We start from the raw sequence: 14,067 nt of genomic DNA on the forward strand, positions 1-14,067 counted from the left end.
CCTGAAATCTATTATTCGTGTAGATTAAATCTTTTCTGTTCTTTAAAGTTTTCACAGTTATCTAAAAGTTGTTCTTATCCTGTAGGTTGGCTGTTCAATATAGCAAGGAATTGAGTCAAATATAGAGAAAAGAATAATAATGAATACTAGTTTAATACACCATGAAACTCATGTGTAAAGGAGACAAGTTATTTTAAGACTTCCTTTTCCATTTTCATTGCTTCCATTTGCAGACTAGTTCCTCCTGTTTCACAGTATTTTGTTACATAAGCTGAACTGCACTGGAACTTCTCTGTAGTTGTTAACTGCAGGCATGATATATTCTGATTTATGTTTCTAAGTGAAATCTAAAAAAAAAAAGTTTATTACCATCCCAGCTCTTGTCATCTGTGTGCTTGGTTTTAGAAGTCTGAGAGAACTAAAGAAAAAGCAAGTTTTACAGCCAACTGAATGTTTTATATAACACCTGTTCTGTAGCTGGTCAAGAAGGTAAGTAGACCTGATCATAGTTTTTCAGGAGGCAAATAAGTAATCTCAGACATGAAAAGAGTTGTTTTTTGCTGTTTGTTGGGGTTTTTTTTCTGATACATTATTCTACTTATGAAACAAGCTAAATCTATTCACCCTCAAAATTGTCAGAGTGGTTGGTATTAAAATGCTAAAAATTTGCTATGTGTTAAAGATAAACTCAATTCACACCAATAAGAAAAAAAATGAACAGCTTATGAAGAGTATGCAGTATTCTCAATGAGTAAACAATAGATAAGTGAGCATTCAGTATAAATTAACACCTCTTCAATGATAATCAGGTTGAAAAGAAGAACTACATCAAGTGAGGACCACAGTTGAGTAGATGAGACAGGACTCAGCTACTCCAATACACAGTCTGAAAGGTACTGTAGCCATGAGAAATATTTCAAGAGCATGATTATATTTTGCAAGACTAAATACTTCTGTGTAACTGTCAGGATGAATTTGTGTCTAATATTAATAAATGTAGCACTATATTCAGATCATTACAGCCGTGCAAGCATGTAAGAGGCAAACCATGCAGTCAATATTACAATAGTCCAGCAAGCAATTAATGCAAATTACTGCATTTTCCATTTTCACCACACTGTCCCATGCACAGTAAGTCCTGTAAGGATTTTGACTTACCTCTTGTGAGAAGCATCTCCAAAGTATGCATGACAAAGAAATTTTTTTTTAAAATAATTGCTCAAGTAATAAAAGACACTGTAAGTTTATGGACATCTAACCACTTATTCCATCTTACAAAGAGAAGATAATGTACAATAAAGGAATCACATATCTGAGCCACAATGTGTTCCTCCAACTGAGTGATTATCTAACACAATTTTACTTTAATACATTCATCGCTATTAACATTCAGAAGACTGTGTTATGACCAGGTAATTTTCAGTCTAAGGGCAATCGTGCAATCTCTGATACGAGGTGGTATCCTATGATAGTCAGTGACTCTTCAGTATTAGTTTCCTGTTGCTTCACAATGAAGTGTTGAACTATTGTTAGGCTCATTAATCTGTTGGTTGTCACCCCATTTTTCCCATTTTGGCACTGGTCTCACACCAAATAATAAACAAGCCCTCTTCTCCCCCCCCCAAAACAGAACCTCCGTAGAGACCTGAAAGCTTTAGCTTCCTTGCCATTGCTGCTGGTTTCAGAGAGCTGCATGATCAATACATCTCCAAAATCTGGGAAAATTCAGATCCAGATCAGGGTCTAAAGTACTGACTCAGGTCATTTATAAAGCTTCATTTGCTGGTTCTGATACATACCAGTACTAGTTAGGTTCATATAGTGGTTGAGTTGGGTGAAAAACATTGGAGTGAGGGTCTAAACTCAACAGGAGCTGATGCATCAAAAAAAGGGAGAACAACTGATAGCTTATCAGCTTCTAGGCCAAGTAGGGGTGCCCATCCCTTATTAAGCCCATGCAGACAGAGAAGCAGCTGACCAGCACAGAGGTAAGTTTACTTCTTACGGCTGTGCCATAAGGGCTCACAACTTCCATTAAGCTCAGAACATAGCAGAAGCTAGTCCAATGCTTCATAGATCTAATGTATCTTTCTTTTCAGCTCACTCTGAAGGCTTGTGATAAGCAGCTCCCAGCTCCTGCTGAATTAAGGACCGTGTAGGAGCTAGGACATGATTCTTTTCATAGATTCTTCAAGATCTGCCTCTGACAGAGACAACATCTCTGCTTAGTTCTAAATTTGGGAGGACTGAGATCATGAAGCTACTCCCTGTTTTAGAGGGAAAACCTTCATTCTGGCAGGACCAGTGGCTAGGAGCTTCCTCATTCTCCTGGGTGCAGAACTGAGTGGCAGCCAGGAAAAACCCCCTCTCATTGCAAGCACCAGTCTACTTAGAGTACAATATTTAAGTGTCCAAGACCTGGTATTAAAGGAATCTGATTATGTAATTTTCTCCTTCTATCAATACTGAAGATTTAAATTCATAAAGATGTAAGTTTGTTGACTGCAGTATGGCTGAAGGTCCTTCCCCACCCCACCCCCCAACCCCAAGATTGAGTTAAAGAAAAATTCCTAACAATGAAATATCTGTTTGATCTCTTTATGTCATGATTGCTTCCTGTTCCCTATTAATCTCATATAGCAGAACCACATTGACTGCTTTACATTTAGGTTTTTCCTTGACCCCAAGGAACATTTGTGGCAGGAGCATACATCTGAGGAAAAGTTTTGCAGTCTGTGTTGCAGCAGAGCTCAAATTATTGAAGCCAAAATTTTCTGAAGTCCCCATTGTAGTTATTGACTGGTGCCCTGAAAGCATTCAGAAGGTGAGTTCTGACTTGCCCTATGTTTAACAATAAAGCCTTGAAGTTCTCAGTAGGATAATTTTTTTCCCTAAAGACTGCACAGTAGCAAGCACAGTCACTGTTCCAACAACACTGCAGTCTAAGGTTCTTCATTTTACATACTACAAACTCTACAACTGAAGTGGAATGTCACAAGGTACAACAAAAAATACTCAAGAGAATTACTAATCTAAGAAAATGCACGATTGCTACAGGCTTGATCCAAAACCCCTTGTAGCTCCTTCTTTCCACTTCAGCTTGCTAAGGTCAAAGCTCTTTGGGAAGGATGAGGAGGGAGCAATACATGCTTTGGCTTGTTTATATATTTCTGGTATGTATGTATAAAATATGAATCAAGAAAATACTAATGATCTCAGTCTGCCTGAGCATGCTGGGTACAGATGAACTGAGGAAAGGCTGTCCTGTTCGTCACACAACTCAGCCGTGTTCTGGATCAGAACTGTGGGGATTGACTAAGAAAACAAGAAATATGTGTTTTCAATACTGTAGTGATTATAGGCCAGTCAGCAACTGCCAGTTGACAACTTTCAGCAGAATAAACGTTGAGATATATTTATTACAGTAAAAATGAGTGATGCATAAGGGAGCATCAATCATTTACAGGACAATTCATTTGTAGTTATAAATAAAAATAAAAATCTGTAAGCATTAGAGAAGATTTGGGAGAACTTTTGTCATATTTGACAGTATACAAGGATGTTGGCAGTGTTATTAAAATTAGTTTGCAATCATTACTAATTTTCTTATTGGCTACTGTTTCAAAACAGAAGGGAAAGTGAGCCTAAGAAGTGGATTACTTGAGACCAAAAATTACAAGGAAGTCTTCATCAGCAGAGTATTATGAGTATCTGTACATGATGATCTAGACCGTCACTTTAGCTTGGGAAATAATCCAGTTATTAACCATGTTAATGCAAAAAATTTAGAATTTTTATAATGTGTAGTAGACCATTCAGACTATAGTATTACTTATTAAAAAAAAAAATCTAATTTTTGGATATAATTTTCCATTCCCTAATGGCATCCTAGAGAAAACTACATTGTTCTGTTCTAAGAATATAATGGGAAGTGAATTCTGTCTGTGCCATTCTCCTGTAATTATCTTTCCATTGTTATTTAGCAGTAAACAAATTCCTCCCCTTTGTACAGTGACTTTTAAAAAATATATTATCTTTCCATTCTACCTGCAGCTTTCTAAAATATAACTGTTATAACACAGCACTGAAAAGTGGCATGCACTAAGCAACTGAAAAATGACACGTAATGAAAAAAACAGTAAGAACCTGGTAAAACAGGTTTTCAGCTATATCAGAAACAGTTCACTTTACTGAACATGCACACTCCTCTGGATTTTCTTCTGTCTTTTCACTGCAAATTTTCACTCTGAAATATTTAGAATACTTATGATAGGGGATATGTTAAAATATAAATGTTACATTTAAACAATAATACATTAGAATATTGTGGCTAAATTACCTCTCTAATTGGATTTAAATACGCGTTGTTTAGCTTTCACATCATACTGTGTGGTGACCTTTTATAGAATTCACCAAAAATTCATTATTCAGATGGTTATTCTTTGCTAAACATTCAGAATCAATATTCACTTTCCTAAATATTAAGTATAACACACTAACATTGGACAGCTTAAGCACACTGTTTTATATTACTTACAACTACAGTTTTTCAAACATAGGTGATTGTATTTGCATGTATTTTTTTTAAGCTAGACCATTTTACCACCTAACTAGGGGTTCTTGACACTTCTGACAGGTACAATGCAATTGCAGTATTTGAAATGGAACTCTGCAAATGAGCAAAAGTAGATAAATGCATGCAGCTCATTTGAAATATTGAATGCAAACAGGATTCTGCATATGGCATTAATTTTCTGTACATTAAGAGTACTTAATCACTATTATTAATACTATTAAGGTTTTGTTACAATGGAAGCTAGTCAGAAGGGAATTAACTGAGTATTTTGGAAGTGGTTGACACATGAAAGTAAAAATATATTGTATACAGGACCAAATTCTCAGCTGCATTCTCACCAAATTCTCCAATATCAACTCAGATTGGAACAGATAAATGTTCTGGGAGTAAGGAAGGAAAGCTTCAGGGTTTCCCCAAAAGGCATTTCTAATGGTTCTTTGACAACACAATGACTATTAAAGCACATTAGGGGCTGCAGCAATGAATCTCTATCAGAAGAAAACAGCTGTACTCTGAAGCCTGTGACATACTAGGCAGTGTTAACCACGAGCAAATTCCCACCAAGTCTATGCTTGCCACACTCCCTTTGTCTGCCACAGCCCCTGTGTCCACCACAGGCTATAAAGGGAAAGAGTTTATTGATCAGGCTGTTTTTCTACCATGTCAGGGTTATTGCCCTGCATTAGCAAAGGCGGGTTTGGAGTAATACGTGGGTTGAGGAACCTTTAAACAAGGGGAAAATCATATAGTGTCTACTGAAGTAGCAGTTTTTGCAATTTATGACACGGGTGTTATTGATGTGGTGCCAATAGTAACAGATTAGTTCTTGTGATAGGGGAGATTTAAAGTACCTCCCACCTATTCCTATAGGTGGTTCCTATTTTTATGACTAAAGGAAAGTAATCTTTTAATTTGATTCCTCACTTTTAGCAATGACATGAAATGTCCATATGCACATGCAAAGGACTGTTTTTATGGTGAAAATTGATTATCTAGTTAAAGTAAAAATGCTGCTACAGGTAGTGTAGATACATTTTAACACCGGCACGTGAATATGTTGCAGTTAAATCAGAGATTATAGCAAACCGCATCTTTCAAAGCAAAAAGGTGGAAAATTTGATTTGCTTGCACACAGCTTTCCCCCTTCATAGCGAGGATTTTTAACCTTATTATCCACACAATGAAACAGTCTGATTTAAAAATTGGAAAACCATTACAAATGAAAACTTGCACTTAAGCTGTTTCTTAGAAAGAAACTCTACCATCCTGGATATCCAAAAAGACTTTTCAGAATACTGATAAGGTAAATGACCAGTAAAAAACATACTAAGTGGTGCCTGAGATTGAAAACATTGGCTAGCACTGGAAATAATGTAACAGGTATTCAGGATGTTGAAAAATTAAGTAATTTTCTTTTAGATGCCACTCTGGAAAACACAGTCCTTATTTTAAAATTTTGTAGCTGTAACACTTATAGACTTAACTCATGATTAAAATTCTCCTTGACGTGTAGGCCACAAAATGGAATCCAAAGCGTAGTTATTTCAACAAAGTAGCTACTTCCTCTATTTGCATTCATTTTGCTGTGGTTTAAAACAGAGCTTAAGATACACGATATTTCAGAATTAAGTCCTAAACTACATTGCACTGCAGGACATTAGAACTTTATTTCCCTTAAGTACACTAAGCTTTTCATCAATGAACCAATGCCATATTATTAATAATACAGAAATAGACGTATTTATGTCTATATTCCCAGTAATCTCTCTATTCATTTTCACAGAAGAGTTGTACCTGGAAATTAGGACTAATGCAAAAGCACTGAACTCAATAGTCACATTTAGAAGCTTAGTTCTGCTAAGTCCCAATCACTCTCCGAGAGGTGATCACAACCATTGAGTTGAGTGAAACAATGTTCTGCACCGTGTCGTCCCCAACCCTACGTGCCTAATGTCTTCCTCTTTAACCACTCAAAGAAGCCATACGTTTAATTCTTGACTGATATGATACCTTCAGCCATTTTTAGCACTTCTTTGGTTTCTTTATTTTTCCAATTTGCTTTTAAAACATTTGCAATTTGTTTGAGCTGTACTAGCTGATTTTAGTATTAGAAAGCTGTACACCTCTGGGTATTGAGGTAAAGACTGAATGCATTCGGGGGGGGGGGGCGGGGAAGAGCCTTTTTTTGGTATCTACTTGCCTTGATGTTACATGTTGCTCACATCATAGGCAAAAAAAAAACCAAAATGAAAAAAGTGCCAATTAAAGTCCTATAACTGATAAAAATCAGGTAAAACATTAAAACAAGTTCATTGTGCCTGCCAATATATTCAAAGACGCACAGATTAAGAAATATTATATACTGTGGACTTACTGGATCCCTATCTGTATTCCACTTTAAAATGAACAATGATGGCCTCAAGAAGGAAAAAAAAAAATCACAATAAAATTAGTTCCCACTCAGCTGGGGGAGATGGAGTAGAGGAAAATGGCTTATTTCAGTCAGGATTTACTATGTGTTCTAGAAAGGTTTTGCGACCTGAATTTTTTGGTAAGACATAAACATACAATATCACGGGAAATAAGATTATGGGCTCAAAACAAACATTATCCAATTTGATGGAAAAAAATTCCAAACAATAACAAAAGTCAAGACACTCGGTACATATCAAAACTGAAGGTAGGGCAAAGATACCAGTACTGCAAAATGTAACTTGGTGTTTTAAGTTATTAGTTTTCTATTATTTTAAACACGGGAAGTTCTTTGTTCCTGGATATATCGTACTGTCATTCCTTTTGTCTTTCAAATTCCAATGGGTTGTTGTTGAACCAACGTGACCTAGCAAACCTTGGTAAAAACTTTCTGGGTGACTCATGGCATAGAGCATTGCAATTGCTGGTTAAACATTTAGGACAACACTAAAAAATTCACTAAGAGCAAATATTGTCACAACAGCAGTGACAGCCTTTAGCAAAACTACAGACTTCAAAAACCCACAAAAAGAAATCCTTCAAAGCTTTGTTGTCAATTTTCAGTGAGCATATCAAAAAGTATTGAGAGTTTTTCTAACATCTCAAGGCTTGTGAAAAAAATGAACCAGAATGTCAAAGAAGTAAGAAATCTGGCAACTGTTTTCAAAGAAACACAACTGACTGATGCAGAAGCAAGGCTGAATTTCTGAAATATGACAAACACAATCAAAAATTCTCCAAAATTACATTAGTATACGTACAAATGCATTTCATGCCATCACGCGCATGCCGATGTTCACAGCCACCACACTTCCACCCTGTGAATCCAGGCTTGCAAGTGCACTGTCCAGTGACAGGGTCACAGGGGACAGGCAGGGAACCGTATCGATCACACTCACATTCCTGGCAGGAGCTTCCTGGAGATTGTGGGTTTCCCGTGTAGCCAGAAGAACATCTAGGCATTGCAAATACAAAACCAGGTTTGGCCAATTGAGACACATACTGTACTAGAATGAATACTTGGCAAGATTGTAAACAAAATGTATATGAACATTCATTCAGAAACCATTAAAAAAATCTTCCGTGCTTTAAGACTCAGTATGCATCTGTAGAGGGAGAAATGTAGAGGGACAAAAAACTGTCCAACAAACTGATAATAACTTATAATCAGGACATGGAACAGTCTGGATGGAAAGAGTATGCAAAAGTGATTCCACACCCCTAACAGTTTTCGGTTAAACATCTATTACATCATGACAAAAAAGTTCCTACATTAGCAATGTTTGGTCTGTATAACTTTTTTTTCCCCAATTAGCCACTTGTGATTTGTGTTAGAAGTGAAATCTCATAGCAGACACTTGCTGATTTTGATCATCTTAATCCCACAGCATTGCTATGGATGGGACAACAGCTGCTGTTTAGGTTATTAATTTGCAATTTGGTCATTAATATGTTTATATGTGTCTTTCACAGTCAGTGCCCATGAGGACACAATAGTCACTAGAACAAAGGGTACGAGTGACATCAAGACACACTATAAGCATGATACCTAATTTTAGATAAATTTCGTATTTTTCAGTTTGACTTCTGAGGCCCAGGGGGAAAAAACCCCACAAATCAGAAACTAAGATGAGAACAATATCTGTGATATAAATAACACTGATTATCAATTTACAGTGGGTGTACATAAAAATTGCCTATTATGGCTGAGTTTTAACAACATACAAAGAGGAAATAACTTATCCAAAGGCATATATTTAAACATTAGTAAATATACACTTATAGTATTGAAGGACATTGGTCTCCTTCATGTCTTGCCTGCCTTTCATTGTCTCTCTCTCTTCTTTTTTCATTAATCCTACCTTTCACAGTACTGGCCTTCATATCCAGATGGGCATGAAGTACACCGGTAATCACTAGGTCCTTCCGCAACACAAGAAGGGCTAAAACTAAAACAAAAGCAAATAAAAAACTTTTTCCACTTCATTGCATCATTTCACTCTAGTCAGCTGTGCAGAAGGGCCCATGGTAAGCTCCACTCTTAATGTAAATGGCAGCATTTTCTTAACGTATTTATAAATACCTGTGGGAGATCCCTCCTTTCTATTAAGAATTTTGTGAATGCCTTGCTGCGATACTGGCACAATTTAGACAAATGCTGGAAGGGCAGAATCAATGAGGGTCGTGTCAGAGGAGATGGAGTCAACAACGCCCATGCTGTAGGCTTGTGTGATTGAATGGTGCTGTCACTCACAGTCATCAAGAAAAGGTAGTAATGGGAAGGATGTGAAACAAAAGATTATGAAACTGAGCTAACAAACATCCAGCCTTTCCAGTCTGATTTCATTTTAGTTTGAATAAAAGGAGATAAGCCAGGAAGAGTTTACAGAAAGGTAAGACATAAAGAGGGAGAAAGGAACCGAAGTCATAGCCATGTGGAATCTTCCAAAAAGGCAGCGTCAGATGATCTTCACAAGGACGCACCGAAGAGAAAAGACTGCCCTATAGAGGAAAAAAACTCTAAAAGCTACCTTCTTCATTATCAGGGAGGGGTCATATTTTAATCATAGAAGACACTAGATTATTTTTGCTAAGCTATGACATAAATTAATAACTAGTGATTGCATTGTGTACCTATGGGAACTGTGCAAAGTAGCATGTTGCTGGAATATTAATGCATTAAGTGCCTGCACAGACAGTTAAAACAAACAAAAAAGGTAGGTGGGGGAACAGAAACACAACTAAATATTAAAATGGTGCAATATTGTAAAATTCTTTCAGCTCTTTGTGGAAGGAAAACCAGAAAAGCACAGAGGTGGCTAGTGTTGAGCCCAGAGCTCCTTCTTGGTACAGTACAGTGAACATCCTACTCTAACTTACTTATAATGCAGTAAATCAATAGTGCTTGAATGAATATATAAAAGTACAACTTTGCGAAAAAATGTAGACAAATTGATCTATTACTCACAAACTTATTATCCAACACATTTTCAACTCTATAAAAATAGATCCACATTCCCAGGCACAAGCACAAATCATTCTCTCTGTTCTTTTTTTTTTTTTTAGCTCATCATGTTTGAAGCTGACTGCTGATTGTACAGGAGTATAAAAACAGTATTTAAAACCTCAGTGGAGTTTTCTAAAATTTCATAAATAAAAATAATTGTACTATACTAATTCACAAATATTATCATGTCAGTCATGACATAATAAGCTAATGAGATAGCTCATTAGCTATCTGCATTTCATGCAGAGTATGATTACCTAACTACCATAAAATAGCTGCAGGTAGTTAGATTTTTTTTTCCTTAATAGTATGTTGAGCTTTCACCGAGCTACACAACACACACAAATCCAAGGTGTGATACCCTCATTTTCTACCTAATTCTGTAGCTTTATGCAATGAACCTATCCCACCTAGGCCTATCCATCTAAAAGTTAGGCATGTAGTCTAAGATAACTGTTCAGGCATCCTCTGTCAGCAGTGGAAAATGGAGATGCACAGACAGGCATATACACACATTTGAAACATCTCCCCTGCCCTCTCTCCAATGGTGGTTTCCTTCGGTTTCAACATGGGTGAGATGTATAGTTGTCTGTCCCTGCATTTACTATACAGTTACCAAAATTGTTGATGGCTACAGCTAACAGAAGTAGAAATCTCATCCATGACATCTGAGTTAAGCTCTATAAACCCCAAGCAGTTCTGTTTCTGGACATGCTCAGATCTGACTCCTCTCTCAACAGCACCAAGAAATTGGATGACTATCTCAGATTAAGTGAACTTACTTATTTCAGACTAGGTGTTATTTACTTATCTCCTATGAAGGCTTTTGAACAAAAAAGCCTCATGATCACTTTTATGTGAGCACAGCACAAAAGGCCCTGCAACATTGGCAGCCATGCAGGCCACGTGGCTGAGGTATCGGCACTTTGCTTGCTCTCCCTTCCTCAGGCAGCTCAGCAATTTGAGTGCACACCCAGGACACACGTACTACCTGGAGTGCACATGTTTCTCAACTGTAGAGCACTTCAGTGACACCCACTTCCTGTGTTTTATGTTAGCTTTTAGATAAGGTACTGAAATGATTTCTGGAGCACAGTGTGGTGACTATGTCTCAATTCTTGTAGCAGCATGGCATAACCACCCAGGTGAAGAGTCCTGCTCATTTTCTGATCTGACACCTGTATTTCTGGGCAACCAAAGGTTCTTAAGCCCCAGAAGAAAAATAGGATTGAATGATATTTTCAGCACTTCCTACTGCCAGTTAGTAACAGAAGAAGTTTTTTTCCAGTGTATTTGCTGATGTGCAAAGCTGAGAAGCTTGGCCGATCTTGTTCTTTGCAACTTGAATGTCCTTTCTTGATACCAGTAGGTAGAACACATAATCAAGTCGTAACAGAATATGTTCATGAAAAAGGCTGTAACTCAGAAAAACTTGGAGTTAAAACTACATTATAACTTTCTGAGATAAAGGGTATTTCTTTAAGCGCCTTTTATATTTGTTTTGGTTGTTCTCAGTGTGGTATTTATGAGGTTTGGAAGTCTTCTTAAAAACACTTGCCATGGATGAAAGATCATGATGTGTTTAGCTACTGATGTTTGAGAAAGGGATTCCCTCCTTCAAAATAAACCTCAGACCACCCCAAAATGATAAAATGAAGAAGAAAGAAGAAACAAAAAAACCCCTTTCAGATATACCAGGTGAAATACTCATTAAAACATCCTAAAGGTCAGACAAAGCACAGAAAAATGGTTTTAAGGAACACTTCCAGCCTTTCAAGAGAACAATCATGAAACACAAACCTTTTCAGAGCAGTACTACGGTATGATTCCAAATATCATTAAGCGCTTCTCAGCAAAACAACAAACAAATCTCAAGTGCTAAAGTATCATCTGTTGGGAACACATGCGGAGACATCGTGGCAAGGCTCATTAGCATAAAACAACCAATAAAATTTATGCTGCAATAACTGTATCGCTTTTAAATTATTCTGTCTTTCACAAATTGCCTAAAACTCATGTAACATTAAATAAGGAATCAATAAATTCCACAGTGGAGCAAGAAAGGCACTGTAACACATTTATACCAACATAATATATGAGCATAAGACTTTTTACAGCTCCCTTGTGGCTATATTGTGCTTGAGTTCTGCTCTAGCTTCATTTGTGAGAATACCTTTATAACACACATTTATTATTTGTTGAGTATTGCATTTTCTAGCACTTATTAATTTATTTACCACAAATTAGCAAGGGAGAAATTTCTGACTTTTAAAGGAAGATCAATTAGCAAAAGTAGATACGAAACTTTTTAGCATGGCTTACATGATGCAGTTCTCCTGTAGCCATCTGAAAAAGGACACAGTGAACCCAAAACGAAGTTCTTGCTTGCTGGAAAGGTAATTCTGCATCATGAGCTTGCTTACTTACTTGTTGCTAGAAATGGATAGAGGACAAGCACAAGGCTGACAGTCATCCGGAGAGCCTTGGACAACGCCATAAAATCCCAGCGCACATCTCTCACAGTGGTGACCAGCAGTATTGTGCTGACAATTCTGCAGAGGAAGGAGACAGAATAAGCTATATTTGATAATTACAAGAAAGCAGACAACATTTTGTTCTCAGCCTCAGGGATTCAAACTTATTTTGATTCATAATTTCTCTCTCTCTGATATGATTTGCAGTGGGACTGCTTGTTTTAAGCATCTACCAAATGCCTGCTGAGTTATATATGGGTTTACAAGGAGAAAGAATGGAGGCCTGTAGCTAGCCAGATGTATCCTATGGAATTTCTTATCCCATTCATCCTTCCTTCCCTCTTTTGTTCCAGGTGTTGAAGCATGAAAAATATAAATTAAAATTCAATCTTACTGTATCAGGTCACATGTATTATTACCTATAGGAGCAGTATTGAGTTTATTGCATGACGCATGGTGCATCGCCTCTTTAGTTTGCAGATATTTAGTTTTTCTTTTTACACAAATAATAATTCAGTGGCAATAAAGCACTGTATAATCTGAACTCTAGAAAATCAGAATGGAAAGCTTTAAAGGTAGATGGTTTGCTTTTTTGACCCCCCTTTAACTTCGCCACTTAAGTTATTTAAGCCAAATTGGATTAAAATATTGTCCTTTATTTTTTTAGATAAGTTACACAACTTAGGAATTTTACAGTAAGATTAACCTAGTGCATAAGTTCAGAAATATAATACCTGACAGATTGATGTTTCAGGGTCACACATAGTACTGTGTCCATGACACTGACATGCAACACAGGCGCCTAAGGACTGAGCAGGTGTCCTTCCTGCAGGTGAAGACGGAAGCCTATAAAATCCTGGAGAGCATGACTGCAATAAAAAAAGATGCAGAAGAAAACAGATCATTACAGAGTGGACTAGGTATGTGAAAAGAACCTGACAGGCTTCCAGCTGTGTTACAAAAAATATACAGTACTTCACAGATAACAAGAGGCAGCCCTAATTGGAAACATTGCTGAAAAATCCCTGGAGCACTCTGCTGGCACCAGGCTTTTCATATTACAGCTTGAGAGACCTTTCATTCAGATGCAGAACACCTCACTGTTCTCACTGTGCATCAAGCATCATTCCTTTCATTTCTTAAGAATAAGGTTTGTTTTCAAAATAAATTTTTTGCATGAACTGTGGAGAGCAAGCATGATGATTCTGTTTCCTTTGCCCTTGGTGAGTTTTTCAGGTTTGACAAGCTAATAGCTGCCTACATACTGCCTGATGGATAACAAGCAAAAGCCCAATGATAGTAATCAAAAAACTGGCTGCATGGCTGCATTATTTATAGCTATATAATTTAAAGACCATAAAAGTAAAGAATCCAAAATATTAAAGGCTTTACATGTCTTGGGACTATTAGCCCCAAATCAAATTTATCTATCACTAAGTCTCCTCTACCCCAGCTTGGCATTAAAATTCTGAGAGCAACCCAAAAATTACTAGCAAAGCTGACTCATGCAAAAATCAAGAATTTGATCTTTATTTCAG

At 36.9% G+C, this 14,067-nt stretch overlaps 1 protein-coding gene across 1 annotated transcript in view; it reads right to left on the reverse strand.

The window, feature by feature from the left end:
- LAMA2 (laminin subunit alpha 2) overlaps positions 1-14,067 on the reverse strand; it is a 287,602-nt gene that overhangs the window by 92,112 nt on the left and 181,423 nt on the right. The window contains exons 29-32 of the mRNA XM_059831458.1: positions 13,264-13,398; positions 12,483-12,607; positions 8,911-8,997; positions 7,810-8,003 (exon numbers count right to left, since the gene is read on the reverse strand). Coding sequence (XP_059687441.1) covers positions 7,810-8,003; positions 8,911-8,997; positions 12,483-12,607; positions 13,264-13,398 — 541 coding nt within the window. The remainder of the gene's footprint in view (positions 1-7,809; positions 8,004-8,910; positions 8,998-12,482; positions 12,608-13,263; positions 13,399-14,067) is intronic.

Source organism: Gavia stellata, chromosome 2, assembly GCF_030936135.1.
Source record: "Gavia stellata isolate bGavSte3 chromosome 2, bGavSte3.hap2, whole genome shotgun sequence".
NCBI lineage: Eukaryota > Metazoa > Chordata > Aves > Gaviiformes > Gaviidae > Gavia > Gavia stellata.